The following is a 24,942-nucleotide window of genomic DNA, read 5'->3' as shown; positions in this document are numbered from 1 at the left end:
GCAAATAAAACAAAGAGCAACACTGCAAAAAGCTTTTTAAACCTATTTCAATTCAAAATTAAAGTAATAAGTACAAAGAAACTATGTCCAATGTGGAAACTGTGAAATTAGCTTTTTAAACACATGCTCATTTTGAATTCGACTTCAAAATGACCATTGACCAAAATGACCCCTCCATTCTTGCTGATCTAGAATCACGACTCTTTTAATACGGAGCCGTTCTGTTGTGATACACACAAAAAGTAGTTTGGTATTGTCTTTCTGAAAAAGACGTAATCTGGATGGCAGCATATGTTGCTCCAAACTATATACATTATTCAGCATTAACGGAGCCTTCACAGATGTGCACGTTGCCCATGCTGTGTGAACTAATGGATCCTCACATCATCACAGATGCTGACTTTTGAACTGCTCACTGATAACAAGCTGGTCCATTTCCTCTTTAACCCAGAGAAACGCTTCACATCACAGGCAGATTTCCGCTTTCCCTCAGTCCAACTTAAATGAGCTCAGAACGTCTGGATGTTGTTCACGTAAAGTGGTGTTTGTGCAGTTTTAACGTGCATTCGTGGATGTAGCATCAGAGGCATTCCTGAGCCCATGCAGCGATTTCCACTCCAGGAATCACGTTTGTTTTTAATGCGGTGCCACCCGAGGGCTCACAGATCACAGTCCTATTGATTTTCAGCCTTGTTACTTGCATACAAATATTTTATGGATCGTTTCATGAATTGATAATGAAATCTCCTTATCGATTCATGAATTTGCAATTTTACAATGAGAAACATTATTCTTAAGTTGTTAAAGTATTTTCCTACACAGGCTTTCACAGAGTGGTAAACCTTTCCCAGTCCATACTCTGGGATGCTGTTTTTTATACGCAATCGTGGTACCGGTTTCCATTTCACATCATCTGTTGAGAAATGTTCTTCCAGGCGTTTCTCCTTTAGCCTTTAAGTCCATTTTTCCCATCCCAGTCTCTAGTTGCCTCTGTCACTTCCTTCTTAAATGTGTTGCTGACATCTAATTCATCATGTTTTTAAAAAAATCAAATTACCTCAATTAGTCTATTTCAGTCAAATACAGTTTTAATTTATTTGCAAATCACTTTTTTTTTTCCTTTCAGTCATTGACTAGCTGTGATACCACAATAACAAAACGTATAAGTGCACACCTCACCACAAATGTGTGGGTAGCTTTAGGCTCGGCTGGCTGAGCTCCTTACTTCCAGTATGTTGGAAGGTGACCCATGAAGCCTCGTCAGTGGTCCAGCAGGGACCCAAGGTACCCCTGTGCTTTGTTCTGCCGTTTTGCAATCCACCGTACAGGTAATGGTTATCATTTTATGTGATGGAGACTTTGCTACAGTATGAGACTTCCCTGTGGGCATATTATTCAATTCTGTTAACATGCTCTGCTGTGCTGGGCTCTGGATTAGTTTTTAATTACATTCAATCGTGCAGAGTGTCACCAGTCACAAGCTCAACACAATATCGCCTACAACAACAACCTTTTCCTTTGGGAGAAGGTAGAATCTGTGAGTAATGTACAATTTACACATATATTAAAGCCGTGCAGATTAAACAGCTGACGCCACACTGAGTCACCAGCATGCAAACCTTCTGACTTTGTTGACCTTGTTATTTGTCAGACAGTAGATTCTAGTAATATTTGATCCACTGTGGTGTTTGTGTTGTTCAACGCAATTTGTGTGCCAAGAAAAACTGCAGGTGTGTCAGTTTGTCTGCCATTTACAGAAGACTAAAATATACAAAGATGACTTAATAGATGTGTTTTCTGTAGTCAGTGCAATGCTTCATTGTATCCACTCATCACTCAGAGACTTATTTATTTACTCAGTTTCATTTCACGGCATGATCCAGGTCGACTAATAGATGTAGTACACAGCAGAGCTTGAGACACACCATCACTCAAACACACACTGTCTGGAGTTCAAAGGGCTCAGAATATCTGCAGTTAGCACAGTTGATTTTACTTTAAAAGCATCAAACTCGGTCTCTGCTCCAACACAAACAATAGAAAAGACAGGGATTTGGTGTTGCAATAGCAGCAAAGAGATTCAAATATTTTAAGTCAGTGTGGAATATAGAAAGAGACAGAGAGCTCCCACACACACAGTGTCTCAGGATATAAAATAATTGAAAGTGAGAAATCAAAAAAGATTATCACTTAGCTAAAAGAAAACTCTATTATCACGTCCAGGCTTTTTGCTAATGCACACAGTGTAAGTAAAACCTACAGCTGGGCCTCAGAGACAGAATCCAGGTCCAGAGAGGAGCCAAAGCTGTTTCAACCTTCCTTCACCTCCACATATTAAGTGCCTGCATCTGTAATGAGGCAGTGTTCCCAGACGTAGGTTCAGTAAAAGGCAAAGCTCAGTCATCTGTCTGTTTCATAGTCTAGGCATGAGTTCATTCGAGGATCTTGTGGTAGGGGAAGAGGGGCAGGCCTTTAGTGAAAGCAGGAATGTCCATGATGGCTATGGCGCCTGCCATCTTGGGTGAGGCAGGAAGGAAGGTTAACTTAGACACTTCGCCATAGGCCGAGCCACTTAAATCCTCCTCTTTGTCCTCTTCTCCTTCTTGTTTTTTACCACCACCCTTTTCATCATTTTCTTCCACACCAAATCCCACCACCTTGACAAAACAGAGAAAGATTCTGTGTGTTGCTTTAAGCACAAACGTAAAGGGAAAAATAAAAACACCCCACTGATACAAATGCACTTACATGCACACTGAGTTTGCGGCTGTTCTGTCCTCTGTGTTCCTGGAACCAGGAGACCAGCTCAGCCCTGGTCATCTGCTTTAGAGCCTCAATCTAAAACACAAAAACACGGGTGTTAAGAGGAAAACCAGCTGGACTGGAATCCAAATAGCATAAATAGAACAATTCAAACTGTGTTTATCGTTTTTTATAATAACACAAAAATTGGTAGAGACCAAATCAAAGCTAAACACAGTATATATTGAATTTAAATGTGCAGTTTTTGGGTGTGGCCCTCACCTCTCTGTTAAGCCTGTCAAACACATATTGCTGTGTAACAACTTCAGACCAGTTCCTGTCCACCTCCTCCCCGAGGTGTGTGTCCTCACACTCCTTCAGCTTCACTAAAGCAGTCACCTGGAATAAAACACACAGTGCACAGGCTTTCTTCACACACACTGTTCATCTACAACATGGTTAAGAAATCTGTTACTAATCCAAGAAAGTAACTTGAAGAGCAAATTCTGACACTTCTAAAACTTTTTTGGATATGTATTACTTGCAGTGAATTTTTTACTTTTTCCATAACCATAGGAAACTCACATATACACAAAATAATACACACACAGACACAGACCTGCGTTTTAAAGGCCTCCTCAGTCAGTGCATTGAGTTTCTCCTCGAATGAAGCCAAGAACTCTTCAATCTTTAACTCCACCAGCTCAGTACTGAGAGAGAGGGAAAAAAAGCAGCTCATGAGAGGAAAGAGATATATTATATGCTACGGGGTGTATTTGATTCCTTTAGTCATTTATCAGTTCTACTCGCTTCTCTTTCCAGGGCCACACAGATAAATTGTAGCGTGGGTTCAGGTGAGCAGTAAGATAGATTATACCGAAAGCGTTTGAGATAAATCCTACCTTGCTTTTGGGCAAAAAGCAAGGTAGGATTTGGAAAAAGGTTATAGTTGTGTTGTAGACTCACTTGAACTTGGTGGCCTGTGTTTCCACAGTGACAGAGAAGCCCAGTACGCCTGAGGTGTTTCTGCAGGTGGGGTAGACATGGTACCTGCAGACAGAGATGTGGAAAAACAAGCTAGTAGGAATTTTGAGAATCAGACAGATTGAAATAGCTACCTGAAAAACTGTATTACATTTGCAAGAATCACCTGCCCTGACTTCATCTACTCTTTAGTTTTCAGTATATAATCAAGTCTGGACAGGAAAGAATTGGAATTTAATAATAAGGATATACGTCACTAATTACATTGGAAAAATTGTGGTTGTAAGATACATATCGGCGCTACTACGGGGTTTCAGTGTCTTGTCTAAGGACACCTCTAAAAGTAGCTAAGAGGAACCAGGAATTGAACCATTGACCGTGCTGCTCTCCTATCTGGTATACTGCTAAAAACCATCAGTGGCAATTGATTCTGAATTTAGCTGCCCCAGTGCTGACCAGTACATAAAGGAGAGAGAGCACATTACACCTGTTTTAGCTGTTACAGTAGCTAAATGGTTTTGGAATAATGGTTTTGCACCAGCCTGCTTGTCCGTTATGTTTCCAGCTGTTCTTGGGTGCTGGAATATAATTTTGTTGAGATAATGTTTAGTTTATGATGATCACGCCATTGGAAGAGTCTGTCTAGAAAACCAAGTCAAGCTTGAACATGCTCTGAAATTGTATTCTGCTTTCATTATTTTTGTCTTATTATCAGCTTTGTTTTTAAAGCACTTCAAATCAAGTTAAACTTATACAAAATGTAATGTTTTATTGCTTGACTGCAAACCTTTTGAAAATGTTTATAAGACATTACAGAACACAATCGTAAGCATTTATTCATCACCTGTAGGTAGTTACAATATAGTAAAACACAGTTGTAAAGCTGTGTAAAACTCCATTATAGTTAAAGATATAAATTAGGTTTAATAAAAAAAAGTAAAATGTGAATGGTAACATAACAAACTGACCCCAAAGTCTCCTTGGTCCTAAGGAAGTCAAAGCAAGGTTCCTCCATGTGCATCTGGAAAACAACAACTTGTTCAAAGGTGGAGGCCAGATGGACGGGCAAGATGAAGTGGTTGAGGAAATTAAGTAGTAGACTGCAGTACTCACCACCAACAGCTCCATCAATGTGTGCTCTCTTAAAGCCTTGGGGCCAGACTAAATAAAAAAGTAGCAGGCAGAAATATTGAAATTAAAGGATAATAAATTAGAATGTTTATTAACATGTACTGCATGTACATGTACTGATGTGTGCTGGTGTCTACCTGATAGTAAACAGTGACCTCGGAGTTTGCATCTCCCTTATTGAGAGATTTCACCTTACAGATGTGGTGCTTCAGGGGAAGCTCCACCACTCTGAACATCACCGGCACCTCTGCTGGCAGCTTGGAGAACTGCAGCTTGCTGCCAGAGGAAGAGAAAGGGGATTAAATAAAAGGAAAAGGAGAAGGGGAGAGAAAATTAAATAGGAAAGGAGGTAAGGAGAAGAAGAAGAAATGAAGGAGAGAGATTCAAAAGAAAGGATACAGAAAAAAGTGAAGTGAAGACAGTGAAAGCCAATTATTAACTGAACAACTGTAGCTAAAGCAAATGATTGTGTATGGCAACAAATCTATTTGATTGTATAGTATTGTTCTTCTTGTTAAGGAGTGCTTTCAGTGTACAAGCTGACTTACTCTGTGACATACTGCAGGAACTGCAACGACTCCTGTGAAGGAAATACAATACAGGATAATGAACAGGCACAGATAAGGGAAAAGAGAGTGAAGTGAGAAAACCAGCAACCCAAAAAGATGTCAGATACACTCAGTATCAACTGATGCCAGCGCAGACATGGACATTTATACTAATACGTTAACTAATCAGCTCATTTTCTTGCTAATCAATCTGCTTCTCAGACTACTGTCCACTCACAGTGCTGCTGAAGTTGCCCTGCACCAGTCCCTCAGCATATAGCTCTGCCCTGAAGTGCTGGCTGAACGCCATCAGCTCATCACTGGTCAGACCGGCTGTCAGAGCCTGATACTTCTCCACCATGGACCAGCGAGAGTGCTCCAAGATCAGCAAACGAACGTCCCTGGGAAATAGGACAGGGAGAGAGGAGAACAGAGAAATAGGCTTTTCTATTTCACCACTAGAAGGCATCGCAGACTTGATGATGACCCAGATGGTTGAGATGGAAATGCCAGAGAACAAAAAATGAATAAATAAATAAATAAAAAGGCAGACACACAGAAGATAAACAACTCACTTGCCGAGTTTCTCAGGTTTAATGAGGATGTTGAAGTAGGTTTTTTTCAGCTGCTCTGTGAACATACTGAAGACATCAGGAGAGGCAGAGAAATCCGCCAGGTGGTCAATGATTAGGTGGAACAGCAACTACACAGAGAGAGACAGAAAGACAGACACTCAAGCAAGATCAAGAATCACAATAATTAACAAGTACGATATGTGAACAATGTAAGCCGTTCAGCGTGTTTATGTTTAGAAAAATCAGGTAGCAGGTGTACTCCTGTGCGTCAGTCTAACAAATTGACACCAGTAAACCAAAGGTAGGTATAACTTTTAACTAAAAGCTATGAAATCATTTCTTAAAAGGATTTTTTACCCACCAGACATATGCTAATTTGCCTTCCTCTACTTTAAAAGTAGATGATAAAATACCATTCTCATGCCTGTATGGTAAAAATAAGCTCAAGCAGCTAATAAGCTTTGGGTTAAACAAACAAGATATAACTTGTTCATTAGTGAGCTACTAGACAAAAGGTTTTTTCTTTGTACAGAGCCAGATTAGCTGTTTCCCCCTTTCCACACATTCTTTATGCTAAGCTAAGCTAAGATTGTACTGACCCCAGCTACGTATGTCAAATATAGTCATAGTGTAAATGTAGCATCAAAGCAGCATTCACTCACAAGCAATTTGTGGTTAAATCCTTTGACCTTGATGACCAGGCCGTGCTCACCAGCGACCAGTTTATACTCCAGCTGGGCCACTTCAGCCTCATAGGCTGGTTCTGCCAGGTTGTGGCCGAGGATGTTGACTAGTAGGTCAAACAAGACCACGCTGACAGCGACAAGAATAGGAAAAGTGAAAAGGAAAATGAAAGGAGAAAAGGGAGGCAGGTAGAGGGAGAAGATGGGAAGAGGGACAAGAGTGAGTAAAAGATGCAAAGCAGAAAGGAAGGAGAAGGCAAGACCAAGATTGAGGAGAAGGGGATGGGGAAGGATAGGGGAAAGGATTGAGATGGATGGAAGAAAGGCAGGTGTTAATTAGTGTCACAGCAAAAACAAACACTATTTTCACAAGGTCAAATTTGAGGTTGAGCTTACTTCTTAGCAGATTGCTGGATTACAGGAGAGATTAAGTGGAATCTGATGTAGGCTGCAGCAGGCAAAAGGACAAATGGATGTCAACACCTCCTTAATCACATTAAATGACTATGGTAAAAGAACATCTTGCATGCTAAATGATGCACGCAATACAGGCACATGTTGTCTCGCTCACCCAGACACACACACACACACGTCACCTTTTGGGATTTTGAATTTGTTGTCCTTTCTGTACCACAGGCAGCCCCTGTCGCTGTCAGCTATGCGGACAGGGAACTCAGTGTCTGGGCAGTCAGAGGGCTTCAGGGTGAAGTCAGTGGCTGAACAAATACACATAAACAATGAATCATCATCTTTCCACTTGGTACAATCTCATAAATAATGTGTGAGTTTCAAGAATTCCATAGGTCCACTCTGGAGATAAGCTTGCAGCGACTTGACAACACACAGATGTTGGCCTATAAGTGATGACACATTATCTCTTCACATATTGTCAGATTTGGCCAAGTGGCACTGCGGCTTTCCAAAATTAAAATTGCAACCTCCATGTTTGTTTGTGTATCTCCAAGTTTGTTCCAAATTGGACTAGAGACGTCTTGACATTTAATTAAAACACTCCAATTAGAAACAACCAAACCACAGCTGGATTTCTGTGTCAGTCTGATTGATCATCAAGGATTTGGGAGTCGTTTCTTTTTTGGAAGTTGGAAATTGTAAACTTTTAGGCTTGTGCCACCACCAGGCATGTATGTTTGACATAATGTTGCACAGCTCACCCCATTCAGACAGGATTAATATTGTATAACAGTTATCTGTCTGGTATTTTAGCCATTGGCAAAAGTCTTGGGAAATGCTACTGCATATGTGTGACAAAGTTGTATAAACCTTTTGCAACTATGGAGAAAGCTGTATGAAATCTAATAAACTGCCTTATATGAAGGTTTGATAATGAAGAAAACAGGGAGTGTCGAGCAGACACTGCTTAATTCTACTATTCCCAGGCTGAACTGTTGGTGCTCAGGTTGCATCGTTGCAGATTTTAAAAAGAAAGAACATACTCATATCTTGTCCTGCTTCACTGATGTTGATTTTTATAATCCTAAGTATCCATAGCATTGATGATATATTCCTTCATCTCCTGTAGCCCTCTAAAGAAATAAATGCTGTTCAAATGAGGCTTAAGGTGTAGAGGATAAGTCAGAGAAGTATTATTAAGTTGAGGATACATTGGCTGTTGCACTGTTCTCCCAAGTTAGGTCAATATATCTGATTATTTGTTGAACTGGTGAATGGAAATAAAAGCACAAACTGTTCAACCGTATCTTGTTTTCTTGATCTTCTTATGGGACACTTTTAAGAAACTTGCAGTGCACAAAGACATTTATTCACCCACCGATGAACTTGTTCTCAGCAGGAAGATGCAAGTCACTGTTCAATTCAAGGTTTCCTGTCCAGCTCTCCATCCACTCCTGCTGGATGTCTGCGTGACCAGCAAATATCCATTAGCAAATATGACACACAGGATTTTCAGCTTAGACTTATGTTTTTGAATTGAGTGACCTTAAGGCTTCATCACCAGAAAACTAAAGTACTGATTTTGTACGTTTTCTTTTTTAAATGCTGTTTCAACACTTTTTCTTGCCTCCTAGAAGACAGAGATAAATGCTGGCTCAGACTGAATATCACCACACAGGGGAAAAAAAAAAGACAATGAATGCACTGAATACCTACATTGTAGGAAAGAGCTGTAGCACAAGAGCTGCAGCACTAAACAAACACATACACAGAAGCACAAAACACACCCTGCATGCTGTATTGTGTGCCAAACCACTTCTCCCTGAGGGGACACTGGCCCTCATGTTCTGGTGACAACAGCATCAGGTTGGCTTTCTCAGGGGTGAGGAGGGACAGTGCTGCACTGATCACCTACACACACAGACACACATGCAAAAAAAGTAAACTTTTCAAAGCGAAAACTGAGAGGAAAATAATGATTTTTTCCCCCCCTTTATTTCTAAATTACTTGTTTATGTGAGAACAATTTTAACTGTCAATCACAATGAAAGAGAAAAAAACTGAACAGAAGTTACTGCGGTTACAGAAAATAAGCTAAACCTCAATTAGACTCTCACTTTTGATGCAAAATAATACCTCTAGGAAATTTATTAAGTGGCTACAAAGGTGTTAGAAACAAAATCATCCACCGATGGGATATCTATATAGTTTTCAACTTGTCACTGACCCTATTCATTAACATCCAAACATGATCTAATAAAGGAAAATATAGGATAAAACCATGAACCGCTTCACTCCCCAAAGTTTTAAGCTACTTACATCTGCGTTGTACTCAAACATCAGCTGATCTCCAGTCAGGAAATCTTCTTTAGGGAACAGTTGCATGTTCTCACAAATGTCCTCGACGTACTCTATGGGGTCAATCTGACAAAAAGCAAATCGATCTCACTGCTCATAGCTCAACATGAAAAAATTTTTCACCCTAAACATGTTTGAATTCTTACCTGCTCCTGATAGTGAAATTCATTTGCTTCGATCTTCTGAATCTCTTCATATATTCTAAAACACAAAGACAAAATTATTAACTTTATTCAATCCAAATTAAAAAGCTACAAACACATTAACTTGTCGGTATCCAGTATAAGGTAGTATTAACTAATTATATATTTGTTGTGTTGTTTTAAGGTGTTTGTGTGTGTGTGTGTGTGTGTGTGTGTGTGTGTGTGTGTGTGTGTGTGTGTGTGTGTGTGTGTGTGTGTGAGATTGTGCCTTTGTTGTGGTCCAAGTAGCTGCAGCATCTTCAGATACTGGAAAACCAAGTGAGTCACCTGTAAAAAAAAAAAAAAAAAAAGATAAGTCATACCTTGAAAGGGTTTTGTCATTAATCACCATTATCTCACTCATTTGGTTGTAAATATAAAGTGAAAAGCACAGTTAATTTTGATAAAACCACACCAATATACGCTAAAGAAAGAGGCTGCCAATCACATTGACTACAGTTACATGATTATAGTCATTACAGCACACAGTGACATCTGAAAAGGTGAGTTTATTTAAATACTAAACATAAAGTAATGTGTGTTTATTCGCCTCTGTTTGGAGATCCAAACATGCAAATGAACCTGTCAACTCCGCTTTAAGAATAATAATTATTAACTGTGAACAAAAGCATTTTCAGTCGTGACCAGTCTGTTTGTAAAAGAGCAGAACACAGGAGGAGAAGTATGACTTTCATAATTGCTATGGATGCTAAGTGTACATGTGATAGAGTAATCTCAGCAATGTCAAACAAGTTTATTCAAATGGTAAATCACACATGAAGCTCAAGACCAGCTTACAGACAAACAAAGGAGGATTACAAGAAGGTTAGAGGTCTCCATCTTGTCTCTTAGCCTGTTCCTTCTTTGAATAGACTCTGGCAAACAGATACTGTACTCCGAGTTCAACTGAGTTTAGTACTGTCCATAGTAGCTTCCACATGCTGGTCGAATCAAATCAGTTTATTTAAAAGTCAAGTTAATCATGACAACACTGAACTGTAGCTGAGTGCATTTCGCATGTTGCATCAGAAAACTAGCACCCTCTGATCCTAACTCTATCCTCCACTCTCTGAATGAAAGCGCCGAGGATAAAGTGCTCTTCACAGCAAACAACGTTCTCTGAGCTGTTGCAATATTTATATAACCGTTATCAATGAAAGTTTGTTGAGTAAAACATTTTTCCATTAAGTACTTTAGATCAAAAAACCGTGCTCCTGTTGAATGATCGCCAACCGCCTCTCTGTTTAACACAGGAGTTGCCATGGCAACTGACAACACAAATTACTTGTTGTATTAGTGAAAACAGTACAAAAAGGGCCGGCGTCCATGCAGAGAACATTTCAATCTGTGTTTCACTGAACGTAGAATTAAAAAAGAAATAAAAAGGAGAAGATGCAAGACATGCAAGAGTTTTCTTTACCTGGTAAAAGTTTTGAAAACCTTCATCAGTCAGGGTGATGGAGATGGAGAAGATGGAGTAGGTAGTGTTTTGATCAAAACCAGTTTCGCTGTTTCCTCCAAACAAAGCCAAGGCCCAGCACCTACAGACGCACCAAGACATAAAGGCACTCACCAATTAGTTGACACTGATTTTAAAAACAGAAATGCCACTAAAGATTTATTCATCACTAAAAACTGGAAAGAGAACACAGATAAAGCTTTTAAATATTTACAGGGTATCGTGTAAAAAATGTCACTTTAAAAAATCCCTGGATCCAGAACTTCTATGCGTCACTCTATTATGCGTTTGTCCTGCCTTCGAGGCAGCTCTTCACTCATTTAAAATGAAAAACAACCTGCAGACACCAGACATTTCTCCGAGTTGGATAATCCTTCAAAGTAACCGTCATGTCCGCTTTCATCTGTATAAAGACATGTTCTAGTTGTGTGATGACGCACTTAATAAGAAAAGGCTGGTTTAGAAAAGTCTTCATTGCACACGACATACCACACGAGTAGAACAGATGTCCACCATGATGAAGTACATAAAGAGAGATTTAAATCCATTTTCATATAGTAGAATACTAAGAAAAACACATGAGAAAGTTTTTAACATAACCTGCAGTGATGTAATTAGAGTCATATTCATCTCCTCTACAGTAAAACTCCTCTCCTGCAAAACCCTGACACATTGTTAGATATCTGATCATCATTTCAAACTGTTTGTGTTCTGTGTGATGGACACACAGATGGACAGGCCATTCCCCAATTTCACTACAGGCAACAACAGTGACCCAATTTTAAACCAGTCTCTTGGCCCTTGACGTCGTGATTGTCTGAACTCAACAAAAACAACCACTCTACTGCCTCAGCAGTTTGTTTGACTGGGAATCGAGACCGAGTGCACTCCAATTTCACAGTTGTCATTTATCAACAATTGAGAAACAGCGAATATAGTAAATAGGAATATTTTATCAAACGCTGTAAGTGGTGCTGATGGTAAAGGGACTATTGGATGGGCTCTTGGTATTGTGGGACTACAGAGAGTTTGGTGAATCACTTTGCCACTTAGCGACAAGAGGCTGAAATGCTCTTCTACTACAGGGATGAGACTGTATGAATCACATCATCAAGTGGGCTGGCACAGTGTACATGAAGATTGGCCTCCAACACTTGGAGCTTGAAAAATCTCATGTATACCCAGCAAATTGAAGACCTTTTAATTGGGTTTTGGAGTGCCCTCAAATCAGAAAAACAAACAGAGGCAATAACACTCACTTCTTCCTGAGCACTGAGAGGATGCTTCCTGTGCCTTCGTGGCCAATAAGCCAAGAGATGTAGTGGAGAGGCTTCACTCTGAAAAGAGGAGGGAAAGAGATGAAAAGGAGAAAACAAAAACCGTTGATGCAATCCCTCTACAAACCAAGACAAAGCACGGTATCTTGTGGCTGGTATAATTCAATGTTTATGTGAAGAGGCACCTCTCTGCAGAGAGGTGGCAGGGACACGGAAATAAAAGAAACAAACACATTTAATAGAATTTCACTCGAGGCACGGGAAAGCATGGTCTGTTATCGGCTGTCTGCAGTTGTATGCCCTTCATCACGTATGTCTTCTGTGAGTATCTCACCTGTAGTATTTTTCCTGAGGGGGTAGAGCCCAGGTAATATTCAAAGCATGGACTTTCCGAACAGGAACCACTGCAAACACCACAAAAGAAGGATAATGCAGTTTTTTACTATTGTATTACATTTTGTCTACAGCACTAGGCCCCAATCCTATTGGCTTGAGATGCATTAAAATAAAACCGTGACTTTGCAACATTTTTCTCACTTTGTTCACAGGTTGTGAACAAATTAACCAAATTGTATTTTTTTTTTTTTCAAACTGTTTTATTGGATCAATTTAAAGTCCTGAAGCTGTAAAATCACCCAGTAATTGAAAAGAAAAAATACAAAGATTAGGAGAATGCAGAAACATTTGATATTTTTCTGCTTTGTTATCTTTTTAAGTATGTTATTTAGCCGCTAAGTCGAGGAACCACTGCTCTGCACAATCGCAGATGTGTTCACTCAGTAAGACTGATCAATACCTCGGTAAAGCTTGTTGAAGGCTGGTGTGTCAAAAGGCTCTGGCATATCAGAGAAATCTGGCTTGGGCAAACCACTGAAGACACAAAAAACAGAATCATCAGAAGAAACTGTGACAATGACTGTACGCATTAACATAAATTTAAAAAAAATATCACGACAGTGTGTCACCACATGTCACTAAACACGCCTTGCACCCACTGTGATGCTTTTGTAAAAATGACATTTCTAATGAGTTAAAGAAAACAACAGCAAAAATGAACTCAACTATAAAATTTCAACTTTTCATGTTTTACATTTAACCAAAGGGAATTTAGTTCATCTAAAGGAGCTGGAGTCACATGAGACAACCTTATAAGCTCAATTTCATCAACCCATACAGGAGCATGTAATCCTATAATTGAAATGAAAAGCCTTACAAACTGGCAGTTATGAGGTTTTCACATAACGGCGATATGCATGTTGATTCTCTAGAAGAAAAAAAAAAACTATTGCAATGACTCATAAAGCTAACAGAAGTGGAGCTCTGTAAAACACTAATTCAGCTCGACTTTAGGGAGAAATGATCCCTTTCAGGTGCATGTTGTTGGAAAAAAAAATGTGTGAGATGAAGAGAGCTGGTAAAAAGAGACAGAGGAAGGCTTGACATTTACATTTAAGCAAAGACTCAAAGAATATTCAGAAGCAGTCTATATCACACCGGCACCTCATCACAGTGACTGAGAGCCTCTTCTGCGCTACTCACTTGTTGGGCACCTTGCTGAAGATCTCTCTCACCCACTCCTCCAGAGTGTCTAGCTTTTCTAAAGGACAAGTGAAGGATGATAAATTAAAGTTTGAGTGCGTCTCAATAATGCTGGCTGAAAGTCATAATCCTGAGTTCATGCAGAAGGTCCAGTGTTTTTATAATATTTTTACACATTACTAATGTAAAAATAAAAAAACACAAGCAACTGTTTTTGTTTACACAGATTTGGCATTTGGAGACAGATTTCTAATCCTATTTTATATATGGTTTGGATTTTCTTATGCAATAATGATGCAGTGTATTACTGTATATGACATCCTGTAGCTCTGCATCATAGTTAAAATGCAACTGGAAGAATCCCAGTTAATATTTAGGTTTCGCTGGTAAATTCACTGATTTCTAGTTCTCCTACAATTTGCATATCAATACTGGCTGACAACCTGCTCTCACTGGATGAATGTGTCATGCCCGTTTCACCGGGCGTGAGAAGTACTATAGACTTGAGCTTGTAACCACGCCAAGCAGTGACGTCCCAGTGTCCTGGAGCAGGCACGTACATCACTGCAGCAAGCTGACAAGTTACAAGGCACTGGACAGATAAGCTACCAAGGGGCATTTTCATGAAAAGTCTGTCTAAACATTCATGTCTAAACGTATTATTTTTTACATTTTCTTATTCGTTAGTGCTCCAATGCCTTATCATTCTCCCTCTGAAATGCTGGCTGCAACATGAAAGAATCAGACTTATCCAGAAGGCCAATAATTCAGCCGTTTCATGAGGGTGATTTTCCTCAGCACAAATGTCAACACTAGTCATCATTTTACTTGCAGTAGTTAATTAGCTGTGTGATATTTTCTGTGAAGTCCTACAAAAAAAAAAAGTGGGAATTTGGAGAAATACAGCAATTTGAGTTGATTCGAGAATGATTATCTACAGTTGGCTGAACATGGATGAAGTGAATGTCTGACAGAGCTGCAACTAATTATTGTTTTAATTGTTGATTAATATACAGATTTATTTTTCAATTAATGAATTTATTTGGTGTATGAAATTACTGAAATCAATTAAACGTCTGTCATTTACTAATTAACTGGCTGTTGATACGTGATGGATGGGGATTTGTTTTCTGACCTTTTGATTGCACAGCCAGAGTCATGTAGTGTGCAGAGTAGTGTTTCTTCCAGAAAGCACGCAGCCGCTTATAGACATTGATCTTCTTCTTCTTTGGCTCCTGCTTCAGTGTCTGGGCGTTACCTGATGTTGTCAAATGAACAGATCAGTTCAGCAGCTATAAAAATGCTGAAGAATTATTGCCTTGCAAACGCAAAGATTTCAGCAAGACAGTAAACTTGGCGCCTGTCTCAGGTGTTCTGTTTGTTATTGCTGAACATACCCCAAGGAAGTCCTGCGTGTATTATATGTCCCAGCGGTTGTGTTTATCAACTCACCCCAGCAGAACTTGCCCATAGGGTGTCCAGGTTTGGCCAGACTGCCAAACAGCATCTCCTTCCTGTGGGAGTCCGACGGCTTAGCCAGCTGGTACTCTGACAGAAGGAGAGACAGAAAAACGTGAGGCGACAGAGAAAGACAGCAATCAATAGTGTGCAAAAGAGCTGCATAAGAGGAACACAGCAACACATGTGTTGAAGAGTTTAAACCCCAAAACAACTGCTGAAATTTAATATCTTATCAATGATGAGTAGGGCACAAAGAGAGCAAGACTCACCGCTGTCAACAGCCTCCACCTCCCTATCAATGGCATCTCTGATCATCAGAGGACAGATGAAGAACTGAGCCCACCTAAAAACGGGACATGACAGAGAGGCTGTAAGCAAGTTTAAACAAAAATGCATGTATAAATTAAAATACAGTTCGCGTAACATTTTTATATATATATATATATATAATTTGCTTGCCTAAAACTGTATTTTATTATATTATGCAGTTTTTATTTCGAGCGTGCCAGATGTTTTTTTCGAGTCTGTCTAATATAACCTAAGAGGTTTTAGTAAATCTTTATTTTATAGGTCCATTATTTCCTAATAATTACAAAAGATTTCCTTGAATTGACCATAGCTCTGAGGTAATTACAGGAAAAATAGGTACAAACGTTGTCACTAAGTTCTAAGACTGTTATTTTAGTTGTTCAGAGTGTTTCAGGTTTATTATTGGCCTCCAGATAGATTTTTTTTTTGATGAAGAAAATGTTCCAAATAAACTCCGCTGCATAACTCTATTTATTTTTCCATAACTTCTTTCATTTATGATGAATTGATGTTTGTTTGCAGACACCTTTTATGGTGTCTAGTAGTTCACTTTAAATAAAAGTTTCAAGGTTGTACTAACTTACTTTGTACAAGTAACTGGAACTGATCACTCTCTATTTTAAATATAACTAGTAACAAATTATGAGGAAACTTACAAAATGCTAGGGAACCTTAACTTCACTAATGTTGTTTTTGAGATTAAATAAATAGTTTCCACGTACACAGGAAGGATTTCAAGTTTATTTTATTACGTTGTCAATTCTCCGTGTTTATCCGCAAGTTGTTTGATGGTTCTCTAGAAGTCCACTTCTTAAAAGTGACTGCTCCAAAACCAAAAAATATCTGATGCTTCCTCACCTGTCAAGAGCCTCTTTGAAGCTCTTCCTCTGGACGTCAAACTGGAAGATGGTCCTCTCACAGTCAGTGGAAGCATTGTCACTCCCACCGTGCTTCTTGAGAAAAGCATCAAAGCCATTTTCTGAGGGGTACTTCTCGCTGCCCATGAACACCACTGGGATGCAATGGGAAAGAGAAGAGAAGAGAATGGAAGAGGCTATAAATGTAGGGATTTTCAGAAGGAAAGAAATGTTGATGTGCCTTGCATTTGTAGTTTTCTTATTTATGTGGAGAACTGGCCAAAACTAGACTGAGTGAAATGTTTATTTACTCTACAGTGAGCCACAATAGCTGTTGTAGCTCAGACATAGATGTTCACAAAGCTCTGTGACAGTTTTGATGATAGACTGCAAGAATGAACAACAACTTCCTTTAAGATTGACCATTTTGGACCAACAGTAGAGCAATAATTTACCCACTGAGAGTGGCAAAATCTCAATTTTGCTGTCTTGCACAGACTGAATGAAACATTTCCTGTCTGTTCTCAGTTATGGGCAGTCAAACCAAAATGGAAACATGCCCTGAAGTCCCCAGGGTTCACTTGTGTCATTGAATTTGTAGTAAATTAATTATGTGTAAGTTCATCATGGAACATGCATTACTAAGGCCTGGAGTTAACTGAAATGTTAAGGGTCTTACAGCGAGTCTTGTATAATTATCTCACCCCCTGTCTTATGCAGGACCTGGGTCTAAAGCTAGTATTGAGACATTTATTTTAGATCTCTATGCAGGAAGTGCTAGTTGTGTATGCAATGTGAGCCAAATAGGTATTTGGAGGTGATGGGTTTGATTTGCAGTGCACAGAGTGCACAAAAAGAAAAAGTGGGTCAAAAGAAGGCCCAAAGCTCAATTTTTGCCTTGTGGCCCCATAGTGGGCTAATCTGGCCCTAGGAGAAGGGTATTCTGGGAAGTGTCAGATATTATTAACTCAAATCCAACTGGACAAAACAGGCCAAGAGGGCACATAAATCATTCAAAACAATTAATCTGCACTGCAAAATGTTGATTGGTAATAGGAAAAAACATAACAAATGCATATTGAATCAAACAAAAGATGAGGATTACTTTTCCAAACAAATGACCTGAATCACTCAGGTTAATTACTCACTGTGTTCCAGAAAGTGGGCAAGGCCAGGCAGGTCACCGGGGTCACTGAAGCTGCCCACTCCAACACAGAGTGCTGCTGCAGACTGAAACACAAATAAATGCCAAGTCATTGTTGAGGCTGACAATGCACTTAAAGAATAAGTCTGGTGATATACTGTGTTTTTTTATTGTTAACAAACCCCCAAAGGAACTAAAACCAGCAATGCTCATTAGTTTATCCTCCTGTGCCAAAGAGCTCCACTTTTGTTCAAAAACTATTAAAAACACTGAAAAACAAGCCACAGTGTGGTACCATGTGTCGTGTTGCCTAATTACAACAAACCTGGGCATGGTGGTTTGTTTTGATGCACACTACAATAATTATTGTAGCACCAAATAAGTAGCTGAATAAAACTTAGGGTTGACAGTAAGGAAAATAGAAAATATTGCCTGCTCTTTTTCTTTATGTAGCTGAAGTCCTGTGGAAGTTTTAGCTACTGGTGAATACTATAAATAGTTTCAATTTGTGCTGACAACTCTTGGCTTCAATACCCGTTATGTTTTTGTATTTAATTTCAACACAAAGTTTCCCCACTATTTCCCTTCACTGAATATATTCAGCTAAAGAAAAATGGGGCTCTTCATTAAAATTTTCAAGCAGTACCTGTTTCTCTGCATTTCCTTTGATCCTTTTCCCCTCCTTGTCATTATCCTCATCGTTGTCACTGCCCTCCTCGTCGTCGCCTTCCTCTGATTCGCCTTCTGTTTCTTCCTCAGATTCATCCTCCTCCTCCTCTTCTTCTTCCTCGTCTTCTTCTTCTTCTGCAGAGTCTTCATCGTCTGATGCTAGGCCACTGTAGTCTGAAATGAGCAGAGCTCGCAGTCCATTGTCCAACACGATGTACCTGAAAGGAGTCAAGTCAACGGTGAAACAGCAGAGACAGATCTAAGGTATAGTGTATCATGTCGTTTCACAGCTTTTGTAGTTTATTTTGAACAGGCTGTAATGCCTTTTCGCCCCCTGCATCTTTTACCATTTGAAACTCTCTTGTTCTGTGATTCTTAACAACAGTTTTTTTGTGTATGCCCCACAGAGGCCTGAGGCACTGGTGTGTGCTCATAGCATGAAATCACTCCATCAAACTACAATAATAATGTACTGATTTGGCTGGAAAGGAGGCTTGATACCATTTTGGGATCTGGGTTAGTGGATCTGGGTCATTTTCTCAACACTTCTGCGTGCATGAATACAGAAAATAGTATTCTTTGATGTATATCATTGCTCATGAAATCAGATTAATAACAATGACTAAGAATAAACTAAACAGAGGAGATGAATCATGTAACAGGGGTGCTACAGTGCATAATTTACGCTCAAGAGAGTGACAACATAAAGCAAACAAGCTTGAGTGTGGGTGTTATTCTTTCAAATGGTGCTGTAGAGTCTCTTACCTGTACTGTTTGGGGTCACTGGGGGACTTGATGATCTCGCTGTCTCCACCATTGTCCACTCTCGCGTCCCCCGCAGCCAGGCTCTCCTCCCGCGGCACCGGGTCCGGGTCTTCACTTGCTGCTGCTGCTGCAGCTCCTGTGGCTCCTGCTTGGACCGAGCCTGAAGAGTCAGCAGCTGGGGCGTTTCTGCACTTGTTTATATGTGGCATCTTCGGCAGAGATGATGAAACGTTGCTACGGGCTGACAGCAAGGCGCGACCATAAACAACAGGACAGCTCGCTGTCACCGCTAATTTACTCCTCAGCACGGAGACACACCGTGTCAACCTGGACAGAGCTATGATGAGGACCCTCTCTGACAGGCGGCTGTGTGAAAAACAAAACTCAGGAACCAGTGGGATTAAAACAACACAGATTAACCACGACTATGTTCTATTGCGGAGGCCTGCATGTTGGAACCTGACTTGTCACACACACACACACACACAGCCAGCGCCTACAATACAGCTATTCACACACACTCTGTCTGGTGGTTTCGTCCTATTCAGCTGGGTGTCAGCTAAAATACGAGCCTCTCTCACCACACTAACCAAAACCTGAACCTGAACCTCTCATCTGCACAAGCACAGCAACACAGAGCCCCAGCAGCCACAAAAGAGCAGCTAAAAAGACGCAGCAGTGTGCTTTAAAACAGGTTCTAGAGGAGTTTTATGTAGAAATACTACAGATATTCTTAGAAATAAACTTAACACTGCATTTCAAAGGAAAGACACGACGAAAGTAACTTTTAGTAGTTCATGAAGCCGGTATAACAACAATGTATCCATACCTTCCACCCTGCTGACAGCAGACAGGCCTCGACGCGTGAATGCGCCTCTCCAACAAGGAGCGCTGTGATTCGCTGAGAACGACCGGCCATTCCTTATGGCGACCTCTGATTGGCTCTAAAGGCGGAGGGGGGGCGTGTTCGTGCCGGAACACGTGTGCGCCGTGCAGGCAGGAGTGGTTACGTTGTAAAAACGCTGCAGGGACGGGACAGCAGCAGCGACAAGTAGCCAACTGGATGGAACAAGCAGCTGCTCGCCATCTGTTTATGATTATGACTGCTAGATTGAGGATGACCACTTGTCATGAATTGTAACTGTCATAATTGGTCATTTTTTATGTACTTAGCCAATAAACCGGTAAGAGCGTAGTTAGATGTGAATTTTCCTGTCAGCTATATCTACATGACAGCCACGCTATTATAGGAAAAGTGACCCCCCCGACCCCCACGCATCTCCTAATGCACCTGTTCATGGCTTCTACAGGGATGTTTAGGGGCCGCTAGGTGGCAGGCATAGGCCACGAGGGATGTTGGGCAAATTTCACACCTGATTTTTGAGGATGGGCCAAGATTTTGATGCTTCCTAGACACCTATTAAACGGCTTCTGATCTGCATTTCTCCATGGGATTTCAGGGGCTTGCAAAAGAGACATCCAAGTTAGACAGGTGTGAAAATAAAGACAAATCCGCAAAGAAAATTGCAGTTTATTTTGAAACAGACACACAAATGACTGGAAGCAGAAAATAACTGGATATACCGCAGGTTTGTAGACAAAATAAGAGAAATTTAAAGCAAGGATTTGCTGAATTAGACTGACTAATATCGGTAATATACACAACCTCAAACGTCTAATCACAGTGAGATGGTAAAAAACAAAAAACCATGAATAAGCTACGTTGACATTTGTCCAATGCCCTTCCTCAGCCTACCCTCTGCAGCGTGTTGGCATTTCACCCCTCTGCTGTGCCAATATGTCCTCCCCCTCACTCACCAACTCTCCCTCTGTGTGTCTCTCTGTCTGAATCCAATCTGATTTGCCCCTGGGCTTCTGTCGGCAGAAAGAGGTGATAAACACCGCAACCATGACAACCGGTGAGCCAGGCACACGCCTGAGTTCCTGTATCCTAATGGCTTTACTTGGCATCCACTCCTCCATTAATTCATCAAGTCCAGCCTTCACCTGAGCTGATATTAAGACACTCAGGACAGATGAAAGCAGCGTGGCTCCACTACAGTTTAAGCTTTCTCATCAAAGTCTTTTGAGATAAGTGTGTCTATCAGCATGTGAGATGAAACTGTATTAACACTAAAACCTCCACTCTGCTTAAAATAATGCTCCAATATTAGTCGGTGAATAAATATTTCCTGTTGGATTAAAATGGACCGAAATGTTAGCATATTGATTCTCCTTCATCCGACAGAAAGTGAAAATACTGAGCCCATTTTCACAAACATATCCTATTGATCACTAATGGAGCACTTGTGAAATCACCATGAATGATGTTTTCAGAGCAAAGGTTCTGGCACCAGACATACTGTAGGAAGCACAGAGCGGTTGCTCGGCTGAAATTGCTGGGCTGTGGTAATAGCGAGGGTAAGCAGCCTATTAGAGCTGTGTGGAAGTGCTTTTACGTGACTCACAATGTGAAAACTTTCAGAGCAAAAATGGTGGCAGGCTCGTGTTAGTGATCGATTGGACAGGCCTCTGCACACCATGAACCTCCCCTTTAATGCCAACACATATGGCTTTTTCTTGGTATGGCACATTATATTAGCGCAGTTGCAATGTGAGCCGTTGTAATTCTCCATTTTTTCCACTTTTGTGCCCCTTTCTATGACTGAGCCCAAATTGAAGTTCAGATCGGGTACCTCAGGCCTCCCCAGAAAAATGTGTCTGTGTGAAAACCCAATGTAGAAAGCAGCCAGCTGAATCATTGTAGGTATTATGAATTTGTCCCCCTCAGTCAGCTTCCTGTAGAGTTATTGGAGGCAGCGGCGGCAGCACAAGTCTTTACCTTAAGATTCCAAGGGGGCAAGGTTCCCATAGCAACTGATCTGATTCCTAATTAAAACAGGAGATTTGATTAATTAGCTCAGTGATGTGTATATGTATTTGAGTGTGTGTAACATGGCTCTGTGTATGTGGCATGTGTGTAGGAATCGGCATGTTTTTGTGACTCACGGTATGTCTTGTGTGTAGTTTTTGCTAAATGGGGAGGGGGGGGGGGGTGTTATAGGCCTATGTGTGTCTGTTTAGGCCTGTGGGTAATCCTGTGAATCACTACTATGTTTGCATCATGTATGCTTGTGTGTGTGTGTGTTTCATGTCTCCCGCGAGGCTCGTCCTTGCCTGCAGTGCTACTGTGTGAATCAGAGGTGAGTCCTCTGGAGTTGCCCTCTGCTTTAATGTGGAGCTAATGACAGAACCACCTGCCCTCCTGGCTATCCTCCCCCTTGCTCCCCCATACTTATTCCCTCTATATGTTGATTCTTCCTCCCTCTCTTCCTACTCCTCTCCCTTCCCCATGCATGTCATCCAGCCCTCACAAACGCCCAAATTCCCTTGGTCATTGTCTCTTTTTCACTCTCTCCTAGAAATGGCCTGTATTTTTTCTTTTGCGCCTTCCCTCCCTATCTACCCTGTTCTCCCCAACCCCCCCTTTTTCCCTACTCCTTCACACAGTGCATAGGATGCCCTTGTCTGCCTCTTTGCTTGTCTCAACCAAAAGTATAACTGGGGGAAGTGCAGGCCCAAAGAAACCAAAACATGTGTTAAGGGACAGTGCAACAGTATGTGAACAACATGGAGCTTTAAGGAGATTTTCTGACCTGTGGATTGGCAGGGGAGAACACATTCTAATTCCTCCCAGTGTGTCTGTTTGTCCTCCAGTCTTGAGTGTGTGTTCATTCGTGCATGCAAGCCAGTCCCAGTGGATATCTTTGTAACAAAAGCATAATTGGAGAGAGCTGAAACAATGTGATGGCCACTTGCTGTAATATGTCTACAGTGGAGGAGAGGAAAGAGTGAGCAGAGGGAGGGAAACAAAAGAAATAACTCAAAGAAAGAATGGCATGTAAACCAATCTGAATTGACAAGAGCCCACAGGAGAATCAAAGTAAGAAAATAAAGAATGAAGAATGGGAAAGAGAGGGAGAGAGAGAAGAGGATGGAGGAAAGAAAGGGAAGTGAATAGAAGGAATCTAAGTACGATCTGACAGAAATAATTCAGATGGGAGAAAGGAAACGGCTTTGGAGAAGGAGAAAGCGGAGGAGGAAGAAAGGAAAAGTAGTTGAAATGAAACAGCATGAATCCCCATCCATTTCAGCACTGGACAGCTCCACAGACAGCACTAGGCCAGTATAAATAGATCCCCTACTTTAGAGGCCCCGTCAAAGCTCCAAAAAAAGTGCTTTATGTGCTCAGAGCGGCTCCTGCCCCTAGAGAAAAGACACACAGGTATCTGATGGTGCCTGATAACCATCTTCTCTCAGTTCCTCTCCGTTTGTTTTCTTAATTTAGGGAGCCTCCACGGTTCAACAACACCACTTCGGTGAGGAAAGCGGGTGTTTTTTCCCAGATTCTCCGTCACGGCCATTGTTATACTCAGAGGTAGATGATATAGCCTCCAGGTCTGGGATCACATTACCCCTGCCACAGATCTGGCATCAGCAATTACAAAACTGAGAATAATATCTCAGCGTCGAAAGCATTGCATCATTGAAGCTATATTTATATTTATCAGCTGCAGCCCTGCGGGTTGTATGTGACTTAAATGTGTGCATTTGTCTGTAAGCAATCTCCACAAATGCGTGTATTCATGTGGCTGTGCATACGTGCCGGCGTCTGCTGGCCTGTTTCTATTGCAAGTGAGAGTTAAGTAGCCTTGCGGGGAGGCTGTAATACAGCCTAATGCACCTGAGAGCCCTGAAATCTATAACCATCATCTACATCTTCCTGATATTACTGGAACCGTCTCTGTTACTGTTTCTGATAGGAATCTCCAGGGAGAGCTTTCCCCTCCAGTGCTATGGAGAGAGGTATGGAGAAAGTGTGTGTGTGTGTGTGTGTGTGTGAGGGAGAGATGCACCTCTCCATTTCCTCAAGGTGATTCACCTTAATGCACGCTGAAATCAATGTGAAATTGAACTGAAAATTGAACTTTCAGCTCAGTAATGTGAAAGACATGTTGTTATTAAATCTTTTCCTTTAGCCATGAAACCGGCTGACGGATATTTGAACGCGTTTGAATGCTTGTTTTCAACACCCTGTCACCACGGTGTCCTTGATGGAGACCCCGCTATTGGTCCACTTGGGACTCCGGGCTTCACAAGCGGCCTACACCTGCCATTTAGAGGCAGTATTGATGGAGCAGCAGCCACCTAACCGGCTGTGATTAGCCGGTGTAGGCAGCTCGAGTCAGAGTTGGAGGGGAGGCTTCATTGTTCTCAATCTCCGCGGCATCTGTTGCGCCCACCACCTCCATTTGGCGAGACAGGTGTTTGGATGTAGGCCGTGCAGACTTCCAGGCCGCCCTGTAATCTCCGCTGTTCCTCTCATAAAAGTCACCACAGTTTTCCCGACTGATGCCTTGTGCATGCTCGCGCGCGTGGGCGCGCGCACGCGTGCGTAAGTGCGCGACGAAGCCAGCTGGCACGAGTCGCCATGGTAACACACACCGGTTTCACGAAATCCGTCGGTGCTTAAGGGCAAGAGGAGAGCTGAATAAACTAATGAGATTATAAATTATTGTCGGTATAGCTGAACAGTCGGGGTATTTTTACCAGACTGCACACGCGGGCAACGTGAGGAGAAAGTTTATGGGGCCCATTGTCTGTGACTCTGTTGTGTCTTCTGTAATCTGTTTATGATGAGGACCTGAACTGGCTCCTCTGGTGACGAGGAGAACCCACCCTGCGCGCTTTATGCCTCATAGACAAACTAGCAGTTTCGCACCGCCTTTTTGCATGATTAATTCCGGCGCCTCCGTTGCCCCCCTTTCACCTCTATGAATTACCCAGT

The 24,942-nt window shown here is 41.2% G+C and overlaps 1 protein-coding gene across 1 annotated transcript; it reads right to left on the bottom strand.

Annotated features, from left to right (window-relative positions):
- Nucleotides 1-1,824: 1,824 nt before the first annotated feature.
- On the bottom strand, nucleotides 1,825-19,963 carry LOC113148400 (nardilysin-like). The gene is made up of 32 exons (XM_026340101.1): nucleotides 19,924-19,963; nucleotides 19,095-19,460; nucleotides 18,307-18,547; nucleotides 17,665-17,746; nucleotides 16,518-16,671; nucleotides 15,620-15,693; nucleotides 15,342-15,437; nucleotides 15,025-15,147; nucleotides 13,890-13,947; nucleotides 13,147-13,220; nucleotides 12,685-12,754; nucleotides 12,333-12,410; nucleotides 11,035-11,155; nucleotides 9,844-9,902; nucleotides 9,579-9,633; nucleotides 9,394-9,498; nucleotides 8,862-8,985; nucleotides 8,453-8,539; nucleotides 7,260-7,379; nucleotides 7,060-7,111; nucleotides 6,643-6,793; nucleotides 5,981-6,108; nucleotides 5,644-5,806; nucleotides 5,406-5,437; nucleotides 4,995-5,133; nucleotides 4,840-4,887; nucleotides 4,695-4,747; nucleotides 3,709-3,792; nucleotides 3,362-3,452; nucleotides 3,025-3,141; nucleotides 2,749-2,838; nucleotides 1,825-2,657 (listed from the first exon to the last, which is right to left on the bottom strand). The coding sequence occupies exons 2-32, from the start codon at nucleotides 19,301-19,303 to the stop codon at nucleotides 2,433-2,435; spliced, it is 3,303 nt and encodes a 1,100-aa protein (XP_026195886.1). The 5' UTR covers nucleotides 19,304-19,460; nucleotides 19,924-19,963; the 3' UTR covers nucleotides 1,825-2,432.
- Nucleotides 19,964-24,942: the final 4,979 nt, after the last annotated feature.

This window comes from Anabas testudineus, chromosome 22 (assembly GCF_900324465.2).
Source record: "Anabas testudineus chromosome 22, fAnaTes1.2, whole genome shotgun sequence".
In the NCBI taxonomy this organism is placed as follows: Eukaryota; Metazoa; Chordata; class Actinopteri; order Anabantiformes; family Anabantidae; genus Anabas; species Anabas testudineus.
Note: the sequence above shows the minus strand (reverse complement) of the source record. Positions and strands in the feature narration are given on the sequence as shown.

Excerpts from the sequence above, each read along its gene's own strand:
- LOC113148400 (XM_026340101.1), bottom strand. The coding sequence starts at position 19,303 with ATGCCACATATAAACAAGTGCAGAAACGCCCCAGCTGCTGACTCTTCA. Across the intron at positions 15,148-15,341 it reads TATGGGCAAGTTCTGCTGGG|GTAACGCCCAGACACTGAAG; the intron begins GTGAGTTGATAA and ends TGACAACATCAG. Across the intron at positions 3,453-3,708 it reads ACACAGGCCACCAAGTTCAA|TACTGAGCTGGTGGAGTTAA; the intron begins GTGAGTCTACAA and ends CCTCTCTCTCAG.